Raw genomic sequence first — 23,739 nt, forward strand, 5'->3', positions numbered from 1 at the left:
AGGTTGCTCCTACATTACTCATTTGCCTTTCCTCCAGGCCCAGGATTTCTTACTTCAGAGGATGTCAGGTGGTTTGACAAATACTTTCTAGCATTTAAATTATCTTGTAAATATTGTGAGAAAGAGCAAGAATCAGGATTTACCAAACAAAATTATCACTGCAAACCAAACAAATCCGTGATGTGCACTAACTGATCTTCATATTAAAAACTATACGTTGCATGGCAATTTCCAGAGTACATGCTGTTGAAACAACATACACTTAGTAATAGCTCATCATAGAGCCTTAAGTCCCCAAAACCAGGCCTTGGCTGATGCAGATATGAAACGAAGCACTGTGTGCTGGTTTCCCAATAAAACAGAGAGGCTAAATTCAATCTTTGGGTAAACTGACATAAATTCCATGGACTTCATTAGGACTTGTGTCTTCTTATATCAAGGGCAATTTCAGTCTGGTTTATTTTAAGGTCTCCAGAAAGATACTGTTAAATTAATAGAAAAAGAAGAGTAGGAAAACAGGTAAGAAGCACAGAGACCTAATACTTCAAAGCAGGATATATTTCTTCCATGGAGAAAAAAAAAATGCAGACAATTTAGTAAACCTAAACAATGCCACATTGCAGATGTATTACATGTTTTGCATAGAAAGTCTCCTCAAGAAGCAGTTGACATGATGGCAGAAGAAATGATTGGAAATTTTTCCAACCAAAGCATACTCAAGCCAAGTTTAAACTGGAAAAAACGTGTTGTTAGAGATGCACTAAAAATTATTCAGACTCTGTTTAAATCGACCATACCAAATACAGAAAACATGTTAGCCTACTGAGGTTAATCTACAGCAAAAAACAACTGTAACTATTTAACATGGTTTTAAGCATGGTTGTGCTTGTTCCCACTTCCAGCAAATCATTTTGCTCTCTTCTGCAGTGAAAACCTGCTCAAACATTTTTAATGCAATCTGTGCTCTATGGTTTTATAGACAGCCCTGTGCTTCAGCTGAATCTACTGTAGGTTCATAAAAAACAGCAAGAGTGGCAGTGCGGCCACAGAGCCTGAAATGGGGAGACACCACATAAGTCAATGAACTGGGATTTGGGACTATTAAATAAATTCATATCAGGGTATAGAGACAATAAAGGAGATTGACTCCTTCTTAAAAGAATACACTATTGAAGGAAATGCAACAAAGTGACTGTGATGGCTAGACCTTATGAGAATGAGAACTAGGTCAAAGTGGAAACTCCTACTATATATTCCGTGGTGTTGGTGACCCTTGATTTCTCTGATGTTTTACCACTTAATTCAACAATCTGTATTCAGCTCTTATAAAATGGCAAAGACATACAGTCGGAGACATAGCCAAACATGGGCCAATTCAGGCTAAGCCAAGATTTCTACCACAGCATCGATCCAAAAACATTCCGGCCACATGACCTATATTGTTTCCTCTTGTTATTTTGCTCTAGGCCTTCCAATAGGTAAGTCTGCCAGCTTTTTTTTAGCTGAAATTTCTGATAATGTTGCTAAGAGTTTAATTTGTGCTTTGCATCACATGAAACAGATTAAGTAAAAAAAACCACTTCTGTTCCTTTGCATTTTAGCATGTAAACAAAATAACAGAGCAGGGGGGGGAAAAAGACATCAGATTAGATCATTAAATCACATGTAGCAAATTAACCTAAACACAATTATTCTATGGAAGATGAGAAATGGAACAGAGCTAGTATGAAAGACACTGCAAATGGAAGACAGCAAATCAGCCTAGACTTCCTAGGGTGATACAGGTATAAAAAATGGCACTAGCTGTCTAGAAATATGCATGTGCTTAATTTAAAGTAAACGAGTACAGTAAAGAAATTAAGACATTTCATGAGTCACCTCTGAAAAACCTATTAAATAGGTATCCTTAAATAAACAGCAACACAGTATGAATAACCATCAAACAAAAAAAAACCAAAATAAGAAATAGCAAGAAGTATCTTGTTCACAAGAAAATCTAAAAAATATAAGAAAAAACACATAAAAATTGAATAATCAAAATAGAAATTTAACAAATATATAAAGAACAAGAGATCAATGAAGGAAGATGGCTGGTCCATAACGAAGGGCTTCAGATCATATACAGCTGTGAAATAGATTTTTTTTTTTTCTTCATATTCAGGGAAAGTGAGAGCCATGTGCTAGAAATAGAGTTGTTTCCTGAAGGGAGAAACTGAAGACTTAAGACAAACTAAGGGTGACGTCTGGGCTGGTAGAAGAGAAATTAGAATAAAAATAGAAATGGCTTCAGGGCCAGGCAGCCTGAGTTTCAGGATTTTGGAAGGCACAGCATATGGGAAGGAAGGGAAAAAGAAGATAAAGAAAGACGTGGAAGGCCTCCTGGCCAAAAAATGGCATTGATGGATAACTCAAAAGAGAGGAAGCAACTGTAAATAAAATCCAAGCTTAAAACCCAGAAACAACACAAAGAAAATGAGAGTAAGAGAAAAGCAAGCAATATCACAGCATGTAGTATATATGTAACTTCTTTCAATAGACACATGACCTGTCCTTGGTGTTGGACTTCGACTATCCTCAGGGACAACTTCAACTTTCAGAGATGTATGGTGAGTAACTGGAACAGCTCAACCAGCTTTCTTCCAAACTCATAGATATTAAAAGTCAAACCTGAAATGCTTCTGTAATTTTAAAAGTGTAAGTCCCACAAGATGGTTGAACGTAACCAGATTAGCTTTTTTTTGTGTGTTTCTGTACAGAAATGTTTTACTGTTCCTCCAGCAGAGCTATTTTGGGTCTTCGTTGCCACAAGACAAAAGAGGAAAGAGAGGTTGCTATAAAAAACATAGGGGATCATAGCAAACAGTAAAAGGATATTGACTGAATGAAAAGCCACTGTGAACTCATAGTTTTGAAGGAAAGGTGATTTAAGACAATGTATCTAAATAAATTATTTTTGTACACTTTTTCCAAAGAGTTTTCTAATCATTAAGGCAAATTTTAAGAGCTTGAAAGGAGATGTCTAACCTGGTTTTTGCTGGATGCACTAAACTATCTCTAATCACAGATCTAAGTATTACATATACCATAAATAACTTCAACTTTTTACTGTGTGGTTACCAAGAAACAGATAAAACTTGGGACGCCTGAAAACCTGAACCACTTAAAATTTTGGACAAAGCGTTTAAGGCACTCAGTCTCATATAGCTTAAAAAACTTGGTTTTCTCAAAGCACAAAGCAACCAAGTACTGGAAGTGAGGTTCTAATGATGTGTTACAAGTTCAGTATCTAAATCCTTAAGTAACTTTTAAAAAATATTGACCTTTAAAGTTTCCATTATTGGACAACCTTTACCAAACTACAATTCAGTATTCTCTCATGAGTCTGTCTCCATTCCCAGCTTAATTGTTCTTGGATTAGTGACACTCAGGCTTTTGCTGGAACAAGTAGCAAAAACATTTTTTTTTGGCCAGTTTCCTTCTTCAGAACACATAACCTCAAGATGGCCTCACAAGTGAAAAAGAGACTGAGGTTTGCTTACAGACTATAATTTCTACAATAACATTTTTGTCTGGGCCACCCAGACTGTATATGTGGTGCCTCAGAGCATTCTAAAGACAAGGCACCTTCTAGACTTCATCACAGCTGCACCAGCTGGAGTACTCTTTGATAATCTGGAGACAGAAGAAAGAATATATTAACTAAATCTCAATATAACATGAGTTATGAGGGCTGTAGTTATGTTGCAGGACAGGTTTAGAATTCAAAATTATTTTTGACAGTATTTTACTTTTAAAGAAATTCTCTAAAAACTGTTGAAATTCAGCTGAGACAAGTGCAAGGTTCTGTACACAAAGAGAAGAATCACCTGTACATGTACAGAATAGGAAAGAGTTGATTAAGGTAACAGTGCTTAAAAAAAAAAAAAAAAAAAAAAAAAAGGAAAACAAAAAGCCTAGAGACCATAATGTAGTATAAGATGAATAAAAAACAGCTATGCAGTGCTATTTCAAAAGAACATAACAACAACAAATGATGACAACATAATGAAATTCTTACAGACAGGAGTCTACAAAGTTCTTAAAGTAACTTTCCTGTCTAACTTGTCACTGGTAAGGCTTCAGACAGGATCTTAGGTCCAGGTTTGGGTGCTAGGTTTCAAGAAAGATGAAGATAACTGGACAGAATCTGACAGAAGGCAGTCAAAATGAAAAACTCAACTGTAGAGAAAAATGACCTGTAAAAACCAGGTTGAACAGGGTTGTGTTGCATAAGACAGAAAAGGCTGAGGCAGGGCATGACAATATTTTCAGGTATATAGTTTGTTACAGAAGGGAACTAGCCTGTTCTTAATCTCAAGGGTGGACAGGATGAGAAATACCAAGCTCAAACTACAGTAATGTAGATTCGGGTAAGACCTTAGGAAAAATTCTAGTCATAAGGACATTGAAGCATGGGGATGGACTGCCTAGAGAGATGATTAAGTCACCATCACTGGAAACCTTCCAGTTTGACAGACATACATCAGAAATAAAACAGGTTTATCAAATGGAAGTCCAGTGAGCTTTTGGAGACTTTATTGTCCTAGGACACTTTAGATGCAACTATTATTAGGTCATTAATTGTGAAATCAAATTAAATAACCACAATACACAATATCCAGTAACGGCTGGATTGAAACCATCAGCACAGCAGCAGCCTTCTCTGTGAAGGCTGAGCATACCAAAGAACATGCTTATAATGGAGCCTGAGGGGGGAGATGCAAGCTCATTTCTTCCCAGAAGTACTGATATACTGTAGCACTAATAGTAACTAATGTACATAAATGTATATAAGTGTATCTACCAAACAGCCAGCCAAGGACAGTTTCTTGAGGCTAAAGGAACATCAGCAGAAGGGGCTTTGCTGGCTGCTTCTCTGACTGGCCGTGATTTACACTTCACAGACCGTGGCTCTTCAAGCCCATCAGAACCTTGCCTCCTGTGTGGCACTTGCCCACCACACACAGTTAATCAGGGTCCAGAGTCTGCTTTCAATTCCATCTCTTCCACAATTCAGACTCACTCAGCCTTGCTGAGCTGTAATTAAGAGGTTCCTTTATTAAGGTATTTGGCATAACCACTGGTTTGCTCTTAATTGAGCAACTTGAAGCCAAAGACTATATGCATCTAAAAGAAACACACGTAAACAACACATTGTATTCATTAATTGTCCTGTTGTGCTTATCTTCTAAACAACTCATAAGTGCATGATAACCACTTTAGCCATAAGAAAGGTATTCATGCAGGACAAGCCTCAGTCATTAGTCCAGGTTATACATTGGAAATTATGTATTAGGATGTTTCTCACTTCGCACATCCTCCTCTATCCAATAAAAAAATACCTTCTGATGGAATGCACGCTTTCTGTTTGTCAGTCCAGTATCCATCTGTCAGCCATACTCTCAAGTTTTTCGCTACTTCAGAAAGGTATTACAATAATTACACTTCACATTCTATATATTTTTCATATTTTTGTTTCTATATTTTCTATATATGTCATACTTAAATTGTGCACTCTTGAGACTATGCTTCTAAAATTGTATTGCTTGAACTGCCTGTAACTAATCTTTTCAGATGTAAAAATCTATTTTCCTTTATTATCTAAATATGCCTTCAAATAGCTGATTTACTGTCTTGGCATGTATTATTCTGCCTTAATCTCTGTTTATGAGAAGTTTTAAAAGTCATGAGGAAATATACACTGCAGGTTGTCCAAATGAATAAATCCAGTTGAAAGTCATAGTGATCAATTCTGTAATCCAATAACACTCTTATTGTACAATGCAGAATTTGACTATTTCTACATCTTTACCAAATCTAGTTTGTAGTTTGAGTCCTCGTTCTGCCAATGCCCTATATTCAATCAAATCCTGCAATGAGTCTCTAAATCATTACATTAAAAACGAACAAACAATACAACAGTTACTCTTATTTGCTTCCTGAATGCAGAGGCTCCCATGTTTTTATGCTTTTCTCTACAACTAGTTTCCAGGATGGTTAGAAACTTTTTTTTTTGTTTTTAAAAATAAAATCTGAAATTCACAGGTATTCATCACATAATTCCTGGTGAACTGTGTGAATGTTTTCGTGAAGAAAAACACCAATTGTTATGAAACTCATAAAGACTATGAGAAGAACAGGTAACATGAAAGCTCAATTAATAAAAACCAAAATTAATCTGAGGAACTGCAAGTTTCTTTCCAAAGGATATCTATACAACATCTACCAGGAGCAATTGTGAGGTATCTCAGATGATACCTTGTACCAGAAGCGATCCAAATGTGTTCAGAATGTCCCATTTATTAAATTGACTGAGCACTCTGAAGTGCAGATCAGATTATTTGAAATACCATTACAAAATTATGAAAGGGAGGATTAATACCTGGTTTTAGCAGAATACTAAAAGGTATTTAGGAGAAATATGGTCCACAGGGCTTGTTAGCCATCTCTGTAAAAATACATGTCAATACATTCTGAAATGGTTAGATGTCCTTCACTGCACATGACAGTAGTATCCCTACACCACGGCTGCAGCATAAGCTTAACTCAGAACTCAAGGCAGTACCAAAAGCTCATCAACAGAGAAACATATTGCAGAGGATTTCAGTGAACAACAATCATAAAATGCCAGCATGCCTAGCTACCTTTGAAGCAGCATTTTGTGCTTGAGACATTGGGTTATCTCACAGAAACAATACCAAAGAGGATTACAGCATCCTAGGGGCTAAAAGCACATCCCTAGTTTGTGTCTACAGTCTACAAGGTTTACATGGCACCGGGGGTTGGTATTCTCTCAAACGAGGTTTCTTCAGTGTGTCTTATGCTTCTTCACATGTACTATACCTGTCCTACACAAAACAAAAGCTGATGATTGCCTATTGTATACCTTCTTCTGTGGTGAACCTGGTGTGCGGACAGAGAGGATGAACTTTCCCAGTGTCTGAAAGGCAGGTAAGAGGAACATCTTGGGGACTAGACCTCCCTTTTCAGTGAGGGCGGCCACTATGCCCACATAAGAGTCCCAACGATTCCTTCAGGCACAGTTGCCTTCCTCCCCATTGCCCTAGCAGAACAATTTTAGCTCTTTGGTATCATTAACAACATCAGTGAATAATAACTAGTACTGTTGTTAATAGAGCTATGGGGACAAAACTGGTAAAAGACAATAGAGGAATTTTGTTTAATTGTAGAAAGTTGTGCATTTGAATATTTACTACAAATAACCAAGTGGAAAGTTTGCACCTAACATTTTTCTTACTGGTTAGCTCCTACTGTGCCTGCCTCAGCATGTGAGAGCTTATCCAGTGAATATATAGTACTAGTTCTCTTTTGCAAGCAAGTTAAATATTGTCCCTGGCTTCCTTGCTTCACTACACTTGTTTTGATCCTTCCTGAAAAAGACTGATTCTCTACCATCTTCAGGAGACCAAAATTACAACCTTAGATACTAGACTTCAGGCAGTCAATTAAATAACAAACATACAACCTAAAATGCTGACTAGCCAGGTTCCCTTGGGCTAAATTAATTCAGCTAAATTTCATCTATTTTCCCCTTCAGGACGTGAAAGTACTTCGACAAACACACACAAAAAACTTTGTCAAAAAAGGACTACAGTTGAAAACAATCTGTGTTGCATTCAGAAAAGGACAAGTATTTCAGGAGCAATTTCTTCCTCTGTCTTTCTCCCCCTGCTCCCCGCCCCCACCCCCACCCCCCCCAGTCCTCAATAAACCAGGCATCATCCATTTTTTTGCAAAAGGTAAGAAAAACAAAATCTCTGTGAACACTCTCAAGTGGAATCGGAATGGAAAAAGATCAAGAACAGAACTTCTTTTTTTTTATTACTATGTTCAACCAGGTTAAAAAACTTAGAAACATACTATTATGCAGCATTATATACCAAAATATATTATATTTCCTAAGAATCATGCAGCTATTTCTTAGTCCACAAATTGTAAGTAGTTCAGTTCTTCAAGCACTATGTTATAGTGCAGGAACAAGGTCTGGGAATTAACATCTTTGTCTCGTAGTTTTCTACAGATGCCCTAAATCAAGCTAGCACTGGAAATATTCAGGTTTTATACAGGTGAAATGTTTTCTTATATACCTCTAACCTTTCACAGTCACATTCTTATGGAGGGTTGTCATAGCTCCTCCTACAGACCATTAAGTTCAAGTCTACCACCTCATGTAAGCAGACACATTTTGGAGGAGCCATAATGCAGTGTTGCCAATACTTCCAAGAATTTATGTTTCTCTTACAGTCCCAAATTCCTGCAGCTTTCTGAAAATGTCAGCCTTTTTTTCCTAAAAGAACTTTCAGTTCCTGTGGGTTATCCAGACTAAATGTGACCAGCACAACACAACATCTCTAAAAGCTAAGTACTCAGACCCCAAGGAATATGTAGCTTTAGAACATCATTATCATTAAAACAACTTCACCTTCTGTCACAGTACTGGTACCATGAGCTAGAATTGCCTTGAACTATGAGCCCTTGTATGCCTTTTCTGGCTGAGGCTCTAATTCTTCCCTTCAGTCTCTCCATTTCTCAGGTCCTACTTTTGGAGGATATGCTGGCTCAACAGCTGAGCAGCACACCATTAGAATAAAGTCATCGGTTTTGCTGTGAATCTGTTCAGCCTTTGGGAGAAGCGTACTGTATACAAGTGCATCTGTCTGAAGCACAGGAAAGAAATCATGAAGTTCCTAGCACTTTATGCCAATGCTAAAGTCTTAGAACCACCTCAGAGTCTCCAGCTCCCCTTCATGCGGTGCTGTTTTATGCAGTCTGCAGGGCATCACACCCACCATTCACCAGCAATAAAAACCAGAGCCTGCCTCAGAAGGAAGGTAAGTGCGCCCAGGTTTTCTCCTCAGTCCTGTACTGTTTCCTAAACCTTCCTTTGCAGTATCCCCAGCCCACTGGCCCACAGGGCTGGAAATTATAAAGAACAATGAAAAGTTTAGAAAACTACTTACTGTTGGTAAAAAAAAGGTGAGCACCCGAATTATTTTACCTCAAGTCTAGATTTTGTATTAAGTTTCTTTTAACCCCAAATGCAACCCTTTCTCTCTGCATTTCAGAGCTGGCATTTCAAAAGGAGGACTGAGGCTTGCCAGAATCATGCGTGGGATGCCCTGGGCATCTGGTTGGAAACAAAAGAGCAAGCCCACTCAAGTGGAAGCATAGACACGTGGAAGGGGAGCAGGCTCACAATCTGCACTCCCTCCCCCAGACCGCTGCTGCTGACCTGCAGGAGCCAGGCCTCTGGGGCTGTGCCTGTTGCCTTACCCTAGAGGTAGGCTCCATTCTCCAGGGCAGATGAATGGTATGTGTGGCATCACCAGCACAAGGCATGCTGGGGCACCACATGGAGGGAAGCTGGCAACTGCGTGTAGCTGCTCTTGAAGAACCTGGAAATAAGGGGGAAAAATACAGACTAAAACAACAAAATGTGCAGAAATAGGCTTCTGTTTGCATCAGAGTGCTTAGCACACACCCATTTCTTTGGCAAGTTTATTAGTGCCTTGCTGTATTAATAAACCTTTGACAGACAAAGTTTGAGCTCTCCCTTCCCCCACCAAGAAGTTTCAAGAATCTAAGCCCAATCAGATGCTTCAAATTTGTCAGGATTAAAATTAGATCCAAGCACAATGCAGAAAGTGTCCTTTCAACTGTTCCTAGGGAGGAAAGTTGCAAAGCCTGAACATAACAAACAAAAATATTAATGTTTCCTTATTACTTCCTCACTTCCTAATTGCCTAGTCTGATTTAGAGAAAGCTAAGTGATTCAAGAATACTTAACAAACAGCAGTCCTCTCCAAGTGACACGCAGTGCAAGCCAAACGCTGATATTAGCTCTAAAGCCAAGACCTCCTAGAACAGGTACCCAGCGTCAGGATCCAAAAGCGTATTATCAGGCACCTGAACATCCAAGAGGATGCTGTGTAACTTGGGGAGCTCCTGGCCCCAGGAGGCCACAGGGTGCCTGCTCGAGAGGGTTAAATGGGGTCACCGACTTAATGTGGATTCAGAGTCCAACTTTGGGGTCCTTTCGCAGTATTACTTGGGCAGGAGGAAGGGCAGGAGGAGGGAGGGCGGACTGCGGCTCCGTTTGCGACGCGTATCGGCCGGGGTCAGCCCTGCTCCGGAGGGCCCCGCACCGGCTCAGCATCTCCGTTCCTCCCCGGCCCGCTCCAGCAAAACTCCTTGGGACATCGCCCCTCTCCGGCGGCCAACTCCATCCCAGGCACGTCCCGGCGCAGCCGGCCCGGCTGCACCGCCGCCGAGGGCAGAGATGCGGTTGCTTTCCTTTGCCTGGCGCCCCTGGGGGGAGCCCCCCCGCCGGCCCCAGCAGGGCCTGCCCCGGGGGGGCTGCTGTGCCGCCCCCGCCCCCCGCCGGCGCGCCTGCCCGCCAGCACTCACCATATTACAGATGGAGGCGATGTTTCTGACAGTCATTAGTCTAAAGGTTGCAGCGATCCCACACCGCCATCTTTATAAGGTGAAAACAGCCCCGCTCATGGTGGGAAGAGCGCAGGGAGGGAGAGGGGGCGGCGGCGGCGGCTTCTGCTCCGGGGCTGGGATAAAAGCAAGAGGAGGGGACTGCACCGGCACCCTTTGCGCCCGCAGAGCAGAGAGAAGGACGGACCTTCCCGCCCTCCCTCCTCCGGGCGAGTGACCGGGAGCGTTAGCGGCGCGGAGAGAGCAGCCGCATCGCCGCTCCTTCCGCCTCTGACTCTCGCACGGTCCGCAGGGCCCCGGGCTCCCGCTGGAGCGCTCAGCCGCGCCTCTGCGCCAGCCGGCACAGCGCTAATCTCTCCTTTCCTCCTCCTCCTCCTTCTTCTCCTCCTCCTCCTCCTCCTCCTCTCCTGGCGGCTGCCGTCGCCGCTCCATTGCAGCGCCGCGCCTGCTGATCCGCTCTGACAGCGCCGGCGAAGGGAAGGGAAGGTCAGAGGCAGCGACCGGCACGGGGCACCCCGGCGGGCCCGGCCGCCGCCGCAGCCAATGCGCGACTGGGAGGAGGGGGCGGAGGGGGCGCGGGGGGCTGCCCTGGCCACCTCCCCCCCGGGCCGCGGCGCGCAGCGGCCTGCGGGGGGGGCGCCGAAGGGAGCCGAGGGGTCTCCATCGCCAGGCCCGGAATGGCCACGGGGCTGCCAAAGCCGCGTCTCGGTGGCCACAGGCTCAGGCGGGCAGGCAGCGGGGTGAAGGGCAGAAAGGCAGGGTCCAGGCAGGGTGGCACTGGCATGCGGCAGCACTGTACTTGGGGACGCGCTCTCAGCCTAATTTGAGGTACTCGGGAGCCCAGGCGCTTGCAAACCCCGGAACAGAAGGCTGGAATGTAATTTACTACCCGCAGTAGGTGCTTTGCGTTGCCATTCGTGCAGACAACACTGACCTTCACAGATGCTCTCTGGGATCATGTCCACACCACACATCTTAGTGCCAAAGTGCTCACTCACACGTTTACAACACGTGGCACTTATACAACACCATGAACGCAATAATCTCAATTCCTCTCCAAACACAAGCAAGTCGAGGCCCCGAGGTAGAACAGCATGAGTGTATTAAATTTACACATGTGATAATAGGCACAAGGTTGTTAAACAGCTCACTTGAGGCCAACAGCAAATCTCTGAGAGAAGCAAGAACAGGGTTCAGGTAGGGCAATGCCTCATCTCAGAATACTCCTTTTCCTTAGCACATGTTGCTCTTTTCAGCAGAAGCTTAAGGCCCTTTTATTATTCCTCTGCTATGCTGAGGAAATCATTCCAATGAAGAGAGAGAACTGCTAGCGTCTCTACAGGCACCTCTGCTCCTAACAGCACCTGGAAGTACGGCACACTCAGGCTTGGCTACACTTTTTACTTCATGGTGCTAGAACAGACTAATTTCAGTCTGTAGAGCCCTGCCCCACAGGCTTTATTTACAGAAAACATTCTGAGGTCAGTATATTTTTTTTTTATTTCAAGAGGAGGTCTATGATTATTAATAAAAATCTGGCATCAGCAGTAGCACCTAAAGATAAATTCCTACCCTGAGAATACTGTTAGGTAAGTGGCCTCAATCCAGCTCATTGTGGATGGGTGCCCACTTTATAAAAACAGTATCAAATTTAGCATTAGTTGGCATCTTGTTGACAGTTTCAGCAAAGACACTGAAAACGGAGTTGTCATGGAGAAAGAAATTTCTTTCCTCAGGAACTTGTATTAGGTATATTAAATCATTTCAGACATTTGAAATGCAGGATGGAGAAAGATTTTTGGACATTTATAGAGTGAAATTGTCAGGGCTACTAAAAAAATCCACAAATCACTATGTAAAAGAGCCATCAAATAATGTAACACTAAGAAAAAAAAAACCCAATCTTTGGTATAATTCTATTAAGTTCATGGTTTTACATTATGTGTGAATTTGGTCCCAAGTGTTTAATTTGCTTAAACTCAGGGGGCTGGACTATACATAATATCACAGGTTTTCTCAGCATAACCACAGGAAATGGGAGTTAAGCTGAGGTGTCATTTAAGGACTGGACACGCCCCACCTCAGTTCTGAAGCAGTCAAGGCCTGACTGGTCTCCAGTGCATTTCTAAGTAGCCTACAGAGAATGACAGTACTGCACTATGGGTCTTTTTAAACTCAGATCTCTTTTATTCCAGAAGCCTAATTGTGTACTCTTTGCTGCAGCCTGTTCTTTCCAATTTACTGTAGAGAATCGTACTTGCTCTCAGTAAAAAGTTATGAAAGAAATGAGTGAGTTTGAAAGGTGATTAAAAATTTCAATGAAACAAAATGTGGTAACTAATAAAGCCATTTACCTCACACGTATTTTAATGTCAAGGACATTATTCCCCTAATACAAACCTCAGAGAAGTCATACAAAGTAGGAAAACAAAAAAGTAAGAAAAAGGTAAGTGGTATTTCAATACTTTTGCTTTCTCACTGATGCCAATTACTTGACTTCAGGGAAAGGTTTCTGTTTGTTAAACTTTTAAAAACAAAATTAAATTGCTATTAGTTGATCATTCAAGGTTGTTCAAGGAAATGACTACTGTTGAAAATAAGCATCTTTGAAAGTATGCACATACATACATACACACACATATTATTCTGTGAAGAATTCAGTATCATTATCCTTAACATTAATAAAAATGCTTTCATTTAGGGGTGGACACATTTAATGTCTTATTTCTGAGGATTCATAATAAAAATAAGAAATAATACACGTGTTTATGTGTCAGTTTAACAATAATTTAGCACTGACTTTTTTGCTTGTCAGTCACATATCAAACTGGGAAAGAGGAAAGAAACTTTCATACTTGAAATGGGCTAGTGAGTGTTTTGGTTTTCTTCTGGTGTTGCCATTTTCAAGACTAGAAAGTTTATTTCTGTAGCTTTTTGAAGATAAAAAAGTGCTAAGAAAAGCAACAAATGCTAGTTACAAACATTATAGGAACTGTATAAATCAAGAACAGTGAACAATTGTTTCCACTCTAAAGCATTGCCCTATCTCTTCACAACGAACAACCAACCCTGTGTTTCTTCTGAGTGTTAGACAAAGAGAAGGAAAACAAAGGACTATTTATAACCTAAGAGTTCTTATATAATTTCTGTTGAAAGGTCAAAAAATGCCTCCTGCATTTAATTTTAGATCAGTCTTGGTCTCATCTGGTTATACGCTTGAACATTTTTATTTCACTACAGAAAATAAGAACCTATTGTAAATATCCTCTTTGGCTAGCAGAGACTTGGACTTTCATAACATTTTCCATTTGACATTCTCAGAGTACTTTGCAAACATTCACTCAGACTTGTCAAATTATGGGGTGGCAAGTTAATATTAGCTTCTTTTACAAAGCAAGAAAACAGGCAGCAGAAATTTAGCAACTTGTCCAAAGTTACACAGGAAAGTTAGTAGCAAGGTGGGACTGGAATATCTGCTCACTCTGTGCTACAAAGAGGATATTGCATTTCCTCTCCAGAAATCTTGGAAAATTCCACAGAGGGTTCATTTATGTTTTTGTTGTAATAAACTCTGGTCCAGAAATGGGTAATCATCAGTGAGTTTTACTGAACAAGTGTTTGGAACAGAATCAAATTTAAGATACATTTCCAGGCAGTTAAAAGGGCATTTTAATGGAAAAGGCAGTTAAAACAATACTTAGGTTTTCTAGGAGGTGGGAGAATATATAACAAGAATTAAAAGAGAATTCAGATATCTGAAATACTTTTAGTGCTGACAGTGTACGTTTAGCATTTTACAAACTTTTTTTTATATTTTATATCTCACATTATGTTCTACAAAAAATATCAATATGTCTTTAACAGAATGGCAAAGATGTAGTAGACCCAAGCATGAGGACTAAGGATTTTCCATGAAGCTTGGCCCCCATTGCAGCGCAGATTGGGAGCTTTAGTACAATACCAAATGCCAACTTGCAGTCCACAGACTGAGGCTGTAGTGCATGGCTCATGGCAGGTCCACAGAAGTCACTCTGTTTACACCTGAAATTCTGATGGTAAGAATGAGTTGTAGTCCATGACAAATTCATGGCAATCCACAGGAAATGTGGGGAGTCTTCTGGGGGGCCCCTTAGTCTAAAAAAAACCAACCCCAACTTTGGAATCACTGTTTTTCTTTAAGACTTTCAGCATCAAAGCAACCCCTACCCAACATTTTCCAATTATGTGAGAAATAATTTCTCTTGATTTAAAATATGGTAAAGCTTTATTTTTAGAATCCTAATATGTCATACTGTCACACCTACCAAATACGAAGCACAGAAAATAAAACTTTGTATTTAATTGATCTCTGAGTCTTGCCTATCTTTGCTAATGTAAACATTATACTATCTGGCAGAATGGGAATACCTTCTCTTCGTTTTTCTTAGAAACTTCTATTTTACAGAAGAAAACAAATTACATTTACAGCATCTGAGTTCATTTTTTTTGGCCAGACATCACATTTGAAAGCCCAAAGAGAGCAGAATAAAACAGATGCAAATACATTGATGTCAAATACACCTAGAGCTGAACTGAGTAGATAAAAGGGGCTAATAGTTCTATAGTGATGACCATTACACAGTCTATTCTATGAAGAGGCTGTTTAGGCCTTTGCAGTTAGTTTGATCTCGATAATGGCCTGTGATTATCTCCTAATATTTTACTCTTGCCTTTCTCCTTCTGATTAATTGTGTTTCAAAAAAATGGTATTAGGAGCTTTGAACAATCACAATAATAGAACTTCTATATATTGCTTCATCAGTTTACACAATATTAATCTTCCCTGACACTCACTACTCAACTGAAAATTTCTCTAAGGTAGAAACTTGAAGAATGGCCTCTTTATCAGGTATCTTATTCACCAAGGAAGTTCACTAGCAAACTTTACTGGCATTTTCCTTAACTATCAAAAATTGTGCTTTCAGTTGGAAAGATACTATTTAAGTTCTAATCATACATATTGGCTAGAAAGAGACAACCAAAATTTTTAGCCATGGACGTAATTTATCAAACAAGAAGAGACTCACTGAGCAAAAATAACAGAAAACTTAAGTTTCCATCAGAAATGTATTGCTATTTCTGCTTCTGGAAAGGAAATAACAATTCTGACTTGCCCTCCTCTTCTTCTCCAAAGATTTTATTTATTATTTTTGTTCTATTCTACAGGCTCCAATTTTAACTAACATACACTCTAAGGACAAAACACAAAGGATATTTTGACAGCAGACAGGCTGTAAGTGGCATTTAGTCTATTTTCAGCATGAATTTAAAATAGCCTTTTCATTTTATGGAAATTGTGGCATAAATTAATCCAATTACATTTTTATTACATTAGTATATCAAACTTCTAATCAAGTTTAAAAAAAAGATAAAAGGCCGCTACATTGTAAGGTCCCAAACCTGCTAATTATTTAATGCAGATGGTTACTGCTATCCATCTGCAAAGACTGATGGTTACGTCAAAATTTTACTTGCCTGGTTTTCCTTCATATCAGTGTGCAGAAAGACATTGAAATTGAAATGAAACATTAATGACAATTGTGCATTTTGGTGAACCCAATATGATGTTTTTAAACAAATGTTTTTCAAAAGTCTTTCAACCAAGAGAGGTATCAGACCAGCGACTTTGCAATTAAATTCATGCATCCCACAACAAGAGACTTGGCTGGCTGGAGCACCACTCTTCAAGTTTTGGACAACTGAGTTCAGATCACCACAGACTGCTTAAAAAGCTCAACACTAAATCCACAAGATAACCAAGGCATCCAGCTGCCACTTGGCTAATTCCAAAATGTAGGCCTTCCGATATTCTTCTTCACGTCTACCTAAAGTGGAAGTGTCCTAATGTAAACAGACCTAACATCTACTGGCAGGGCTGACCTGCCTGGCACAGGTGGTAAAAGTGTAAAGATTGGATACCACTTCATTTTTCTGGTTATGTCACAAGAAATGATTGATCTGACTTATGCATCTAACTGTAGAAAATGGTCATTGCAGACACCCCACTTGAAATAACCTGAAGCTACATGCCTCACAAATTCATATCCAGAGAGTGACTGACCTAGAGCCCTGAGGCAGTTTTTCAATCCCGACATACAACAAATTTACTGGCACAGAGATTACATCTGCAACAATGTTTTAAGCAACTATCAAGAATTAGACAGAAGTAACTAAAAGTGATAAGAAACAATCTCTAGAGCTATTCCCTGATTGTAACTATGTGATTGTTTGTTTCAGGTTGAATCAGATGGGTTTAGATCTGCAGAGGGTAATTTCAGTGCAGGTTCAGGAAATTCTCAGGGGTAATGGGCCAACCTGTTACTGTCTTTCCACACACCTACAGGTGCTGTGTTGGTAGCAACTCAGTATGAGCCAAGACAGACATACTGTTTCTCACTGAGACAGGAAGCTATGAATTATCAGCAATATATCCACCTCCTTGTGAAGCAGGGACTTTTGTTGAATTCAGAACGCCACAGAAACAAAGATGTTGTGGTTCCTACCTACTAGCTTTGCTACAAAGTACTAATTCCCAGTTTATGCTAATCTGCTTGTACTCACCCTAGAACCTCTTTGAAGTATCCCCAGTCAGGTAGTACATCTCAGCTGAGGTAGAACAACAGCCGTGTTTTGCATCCATGTTGTGCACTAACTCGCAGGAGGACAGGCCTGGTTCCACTGTGCCACCCTGTGAACTGCAGCCCAGGCGTGCTCTAGTGAGCTGCATGTGCTGTAACATCACCGAGAGTATTAAGGCAGACTTGAGGCTTACTTCACTATCCTTACAGACAGATTCTAAGCCTCCTAAAGTAGGGCTTAGATGGGAGTCAGGAGATCAGCAGTACTTAGTTCCTCAAAACCGCTATACAGCTGCTACTTAACACCGAAGACATTTTTGTTTCTCTGTCTTAAAGACCTCCGGGCCCCTAAAGTCCGGCCTGGGCAGAGATCTACAATTACGTCCCACGAAGATACGAGCCCCGTCATGACCCGGGCCGTGGGACAACCCCCGACTGACCGCCGCAGGGAGCGCGGCTAAGCAACCAGAGTGCTTCTCGCTGAGGCAGAAGGCCACCCCCTTATCCCGGCTCCGCCGCGGCCCAGTCAGCCCCAGGGGCAGCCCTACGCCGACGGCCCGCGGGGGAGCGGGGGGGAGCGGGAGAGCGCGGGGGGGAGCGGGAGAGCGCGGGGGGGAGCGGGAGAGCGCGGGGGGGAGCGGGAGAGCGCGGGGGGGAGCGGGAGAGCGCGGGGGGGAGCGGGAGAGCGCGGGGGGGAGCAGCATGGCGGCCTCTCCCCTCAAGGGTCGCTCACAGCTACCGCCACAGGCCACGCACGCGCGCGACGCCACCACCCCTTCCCCCCTCGCGGGGTCACGTGAGCCAGCTCTACCAATGAACAGCGGCGCCCTTCCCGCTGGCTGCCCTGGCTCCGCCCCCCCACCGGCGGCGGGCGCCGCGCGCCGCGCGGGGTCTCGCGGGAGCGGCGGGGCGCTATTTAAGGCCCCGGGAGGCAACACCCTCCCCTTTTCCTTGCCGGCCGCTCCTGCGGTAAGGTGGCGGCAGCGGCTTCCCATGCGGAGCCCCGGGTTCTGAACGAGCGGGGCGTAGGGGGACGGGACGGGATCTCCTGGCGTCTTCCCTTCACATCTTGCCCTCTCGGAGCCTGGCAGTGCTCCGGGGAGTCAACACAGGGGGATAGAGCACCTTTCCCTCACAGAAACCCAGTGCGGAGCCGTCCCCTCCGCCCTGCATCCTGTCGTGAGGCACAAGCGGTCCCTCTCCCTTCTCCCTCCCCTCCCACCCCGCTCGCCGCTCCGCGCTGACTTCTCTCTCCCTCCGCAGTGCGTGGCACGGGCCGCACGCGTCCCCACGGCGGCCGCCCGGCGTGGAGGAAGGCGGCAGAAAGCGTCCCAAGGTAGCGGCAAGGCCTTCAAATGGCCCCGAATGGGTTTGTCCGCCGGCCTGCCGCGCTCGGCTGCTCCCGGAGCCGGCAGGAGGCAAAGCACAGTAGGCCGTGCCAGTGGGAAGCGCTGGCGGGCTGGAGTCGTACCTTCACACCCATAGGTAAGGGGGCACACCGACCTCATCGCATATCTCACAGCCTGGGGCTGCTTGTGTAAGGCTTTGGGCTTCGGAAACGGAGGGCTTTGGCTCCTGAGACTTTGTATCACTTAAAGACAAACATATCTGAGGGTACTGGTCTGTATCACCATGTGACCTTTAAAGAAATATTTGTGTACGTTTGTACCCTCCTACTCCTGTCTAAATTATAGTTACTGAGCTGCACTGACCTTGAATCAGATTCAGTGCAGTGGTTTCTTTTTTTATAGGCCGCATCAAGAAAATTACAGTTATAACCCACAACTGTAGGCACTTAAGTTCAAATGTTCTTTTCAAATGAAATCACTGATTGCATAGGCTTTTGGCTTAGTCTTCTACTATGTCTGTTAACAGTGACTTTTGATGTGTCTTGACTGAGCTCGGTATGATTTGTTAAAAGGTGTATATAAGTAGGCACAAGGTAGCAGTGTATTGGCTGGTGAAGATCAGTCTGTTAAATCTAGAAATTTGCAGCTTACTTCAGGGTAGTGTCAACACTAAAAGCAATTGAAGATTAATCAACTTTTCATTGTTCCATTTTAGAAGATGTTAAAAAGATGTTCTATATAGTTTAAATGAGCTAATTATAACAATTTTTTCAACACATTGAACCATTGACTATCTTTTGCTCTAGGTCTCGATAATGAAGTTTATGTAAATGACTTCTGCAACTTTGTAGAATATGACTTTAAGAAGATTTAATTTGACATAACAGCAACTGTAGAATATGGCTTTGAGGAAGTCTGTAATTAAACAATATAAATCATATATCTTTTTGTTCTGTTTAGAGATCCACTTAGAAACTTCATGTTAGAAATATTCTAGACATGGATGATCACGCCTAAATGAGAAGCAATGCTCAGGACTTCTTAGGAATGAATAATACCTTCTGCTACAAGGTAAGTGTGCTCTAGTCTAATGACAGTTGCAGGTATTTTTAAATCCCGCTTTTTGATAATTACCACATTTCAAGCAAATTGTAATATCTTTTGAGTAAATGGTAAGTTCAGATCATCTTAGTTAAGAAAAAAAGGTTCTATAATCTACTCCCCTTTTATGCTTTGCCCTCTTAAGTCTGTCAGTGTCTTAAGTGGCCAACACAGAGGGGTATAAAAGTTCTCTCTCAAACCCAGAGGTGAGGTTGAAACTCTTTCTTTGGATCATACTGAGAGGAACACATTAATGAAACTACTGAACTTCAGAAAGCTACTAAATCAACTTCATTAATAGCTTGTAGGTAGGTTTGTAACTGTCATCTGATTATCATGCTGAGTCTCAGTATCAGTTTCATGTAAATCTTACTTTTTCAGTTTTCTCAAGTGTGCTGGTGCTTTATGAACCCATGTGATAAACATCTTGAGTGAGAAGAGTTCCTTGTAAATTTGTTCATTTCCAGGTATGTAGTGTAAAAAGGATTATCAGATGTTAGTGAATTGATTGCCTTGTATATGTAATTTATTTCTTACCTGAAAACAAACAAAACCAAAAAAAGCAACAACAAAATTAGTTTGGACTAGCGGAAACCTGCATGATAATTGTTAGAACTTTATATAGATTTAGCCAATCTAAGTTGGGAGAGATCTGAGGAAAGTTTATCATAGTTATTGGATCCATTTATTCTAATCTGGCTGGTCCTCTGGAATAGAATCCTTGCTAATGGTATGGAAAAGGAAAGTCTTGTACATATGAAGAAATTTGTATTGAAAAATAGCTCAGACTTAAGGGCTGGTGTCACACAGCATGTTCATATAGCTCAGCCTTAGGCCAGTTACCTCTTTTATGTGTGTGATGCTTACTGCAGATCACATAAAGCTTCTTTTACAGGGCGGAAACCAGCATATTCAAGGGATTTGAACTGATTAAACATCAGCTCATGATTTCATGAGTGGCTGATTTCTGAATTCATACTAGATGACTCCAGTTGTCACCTGTAATGTATTGTCTTGAAAGTGGAATTGAGACAAGCAATGGCTAAAACTACACATCTTCCATGATCATGTTTAAACAGGAACCTCGCCATTTGTTGAAACAGGTTTCTTAACAGAAACTGCTGTAACTTATTTCTATGTACGTGGATTAATTAAAATAAAATATGAGAATGCTACCAGAAGTTTGTATGTTCTGAAGGTTTCTTGTTTTGGTACTTCCTGTATGAATGCTTTGTTTCATGGATGTGAACACTTGTGTTGTCATGCAGAAACATTCTCTTGCCATGTGCAAACTTAAGCTTAATCTTTAACTCAAAAATCCATTGAAAATGGTGCTCTTAATCTTCATCTTCTGAATGTCTGGTCATGGTTTTCTAGTATTTAGCATGCAAAAGCACTTTGAGATCAACTGGCCAACCTCCAAATAATTTAATTTTCATTAGGCTATATGTGTTATTCACATGTTCTCCAACTAGTCAAAAGATTGTCTTGAACTTTAAACAAGAATCCCATTACCTCTCTTTCAAATAAACAAAAAGGAAAATATTCCATGTAAAGAACAACCAGTGTGAAGATCCTTGAAGAGCAAGATGAATGTTGTTGAGCAATTGAAAGCTTGTATATTGTTTATGTCTAAGTAAAAAGCTTTTTCCTCAGTGGTAGGTCTTAACATGAAGTGATCTATGTGCATCCTATCACTAGCCAATGCTTCCTTAGAATGCACAAGGAAGAATATAAAATAAAGTAGCTGCCAGGGACTCCCCACTGCCTACACAGGAAAGTGAGTTAGTGTGGATTTAGGACCAAACTCGTATATACTCGGCCAGTTTTAACTCCCATCTAGCCAGGAAGTGTTTCTGGTTGTTATCTTTGCTTAAACATGCGCTAAACAGGGTGAGTATTTAGTGATCTATTGTATTTGTAGCCTGTAAAGCCTACCCAAATGTTTCTTTTCCTCTGGACTTGTGTTTTAATAAAAAATGAAACTACATTTGAAGGGTATACAAAAATAATTTATATTAAGCCTGTCTGACAATGGTCTAGTTCGTGTTATGAGAAAAAATGAATCACTTTTCTACAAGCCTTTATCAGTCACTTTATAGATCTGTCCTCTGCAGTCGTACTGAAGGATTAAGTTTTAGTCTATTCAGCCTTGCCACATGTGAGTGTGGTTTCATATCTGGTCTGTGCTAAATCTTTTAGATTCAATGCTAGTTGATGGTATTTAGCATAGATTTCTAAATGTTCTCTCCTGTTTTCCTTAACTAATAAGCTTGTTTACATTTGATGGCTTGTAATGATGTTTTTGGTGAGCTGTCTACACTTCCAGAACTTTATGAAGGGAGTAGAAGCTATCTTAAAATTAGGGCTGGAGTTTTCCTTCCCAGATTCATTAGTCATGCAATAAATAGTATTAAATTCCATCTGTTGCTCTGTCCATGAGGATCTTGTCACAATCAAGATTTGAGTCTGGAGCCATGGTTAGCTTTGAGTATTCTGCTTTTTTTCACATTGATGCTGAAAACAGCTTTGAAATCCTTTGACTTATGAAGACTTAACTATTTGTTCCTCTCATTTCTGAATTAATGGCTTAAGAGTGCACTAAAGGTCCCTTCTTTTTCATGGTAGCTATCATGCCCTTGGAGGACCTATCTGGAGACACTTGAATACTGTTCCTTTGAGTCATGCTCTGTGCTTAGGTGCTAACTCCTCCAGAGAGTTGTTTAGTTTTTTTGAGGCATTACTACTCTTCAACTTCATGCTGTGCAGTTGATGATAAAAAGTACCATTAAATCCTAATGACTTGGTCCTTATGCATGAATGTGTTCTAAACTTTCAGGCAGGTCCTTGTTCATTCATCCCTAGTTTTTAAAATCTTTGGGAAAGTAATTGCTATCACAGACAAATCATTCATTTGGCTTTTGTGTTGTAGCCTTCAAATTTTCAAAGGGTCCTTTCATACTTGTTCATTTCTTGGGCTTGCAAATTCTTTTGCAGACTGCCTGCTTCTGATAAGTTTGAAGAGATTTTAATATTCTTTTATCATATGGCTTCTTAAGCATTTCTGCTGCTTCAGTATCGTACAGTTTTGAACTAGGTTATTCATTTTTACTTTGTTTTGGCATGACTTGCAGTTACTGAAAGATACAGCTTCACTGTGGAGCACATTCACAGTTTAAAAGTGCTGTCATTTGTGTGTTTCAATTTTCCTGTAAGTAATTAAAGCTTGTCTTTTAAGCAACAGTTTATCTGTTTAGCTATACCGCACCATTTTTAATGTACTTTTCAGTAGTTTCATTGCTTATTGCTTTCCTCTTTTCTTTCTTTAAAAGGAGAAAATTGCCTTAAATTTCAAGAAATTTGGTATAAAAATGTTCTAGGATGTACTACTTTCTATTGCTGACAGCTGAAGTTTTGTTTCCCATCCATCTTTCTGTTGTAGAAGATAAGCTTTTTCACATTAGTGGCTTACACATTAATACTGTATACTGGCAGTACATTATACAAGTTTCCCAATAAAATTGCAGTGTTAGTGAAGTCCTCTAGTTTGCTGTAGTTATTAACATAATACCCGTGTGCCACTAAGTGATGATGTTGCATGTAAAGTCCAGACTTTGCTGTCCTGTCCTGAGATATCTGGTCAGAAAGGCTGATGAAGAGAGAGGGAATCCGTTTTACTGTTCTCCAGCAAACCTGGCTATTTTTCTTCCATTAGTCTTCACTTTTCTACGGAGTAATAAAAGGGAAAATTGCAATGTTGTAACTTCATTTAGAGGGTAGCATTCACACAAACCAGTGCTCTCTTAGTGAATGGCACAGCCCCAAGTATACAGTCCCACAGTGTGGTGGTCAGTGTGAATGAGCTAATTTACAGCAATAAAGTTATCAGATTTAGACTTCATATTCCATTCTACACAACCTACTCTGGTTTTGCACAGCAGAAATGGATTCAGTTTACTGGTTTTAGTACATATGGGGAGAGAGTAAAGAAAAAAGTATACATGAGACTCTGTGGTGAATACTTTTAATATTTCACCTACCTTGTCCTTAAGATAATAAGGCAATCTTAAGGCACTATTTAAAAATGAAAAGAGTTTTTTCAGTAGAAGTGTTTTAATACCAAATCAAAGTAAAGTTTTTATTTTAAACTAAAGAACTATCAAATT

General features: G+C 41.0%; 1 protein-coding gene, 1 long non-coding RNA gene and 1 other non-coding gene across 9 annotated transcripts in view; 2 read left to right on the top strand and 1 right to left on the bottom strand.

Moving 5' to 3' along the window:
- The window catches only part of USP46 (ubiquitin specific peptidase 46), a 34,686-nt gene extending 23,780 nt beyond the window's left edge, over positions 1–10,906 (bottom strand). For 2 of the 5 annotated variants that reach the window (XR_012628673.1, XM_074866186.1), the window contains exons 1-2: positions 10,468–10,906; positions 9,334–9,455 (exon numbers count right to left, since the gene is read on the bottom strand). Coding sequence is in view for 3 of the 5 variants with exons in the window: in XM_074866186.1 (XP_074722287.1) it covers positions 9,334–9,414 (81 nt within the window). In the remaining 2 variants the exon portion in view is untranslated. The remainder of the gene's footprint in view (positions 1–9,333; positions 9,456–10,467) is intronic. The other 3 variants (XR_012628672.1, XM_074866185.1, XM_074866187.1) reach the window with 3 other exon arrangements.
- A 7,112-nt stretch (positions 10,907–18,018) lies between these two features.
- Positions 18,019–20,754, top strand: LOC141942596 (uncharacterized). 3 transcript variants are annotated; one of them, XR_012628675.1, is made up of 5 exons: positions 18,019–18,092; positions 18,387–18,608; positions 19,433–19,543; positions 19,955–20,040; positions 20,469–20,754. It is a non-coding gene; the product is annotated as an uncharacterized LOC141942596 (long non-coding RNA). The 3 variants fall into 3 exon arrangements; XR_012628676.1 differs by lacking the exon at positions 18,019–18,092 and adding an exon at positions 18,118–18,302; XR_012628674.1 differs by lacking the exon at positions 18,019–18,092 and having other exon boundaries at positions 18,124–18,608.
- Positions 19,706–19,824, top strand: LOC141943638 (small nucleolar RNA SNORA26). The gene has a single exon (XR_012629020.1). It is a non-coding gene; the product is annotated as a small nucleolar RNA SNORA26 (small nucleolar RNA).
- Positions 20,755–23,739: the final 2,985 nt, after the last annotated feature.

Source organism: Strix uralensis, chromosome 4 (assembly GCF_047716275.1).
Source record: "Strix uralensis isolate ZFMK-TIS-50842 chromosome 4, bStrUra1, whole genome shotgun sequence".
In the NCBI taxonomy this organism is placed as follows: Eukaryota; Metazoa; Chordata; class Aves; order Strigiformes; family Strigidae; genus Strix; species Strix uralensis.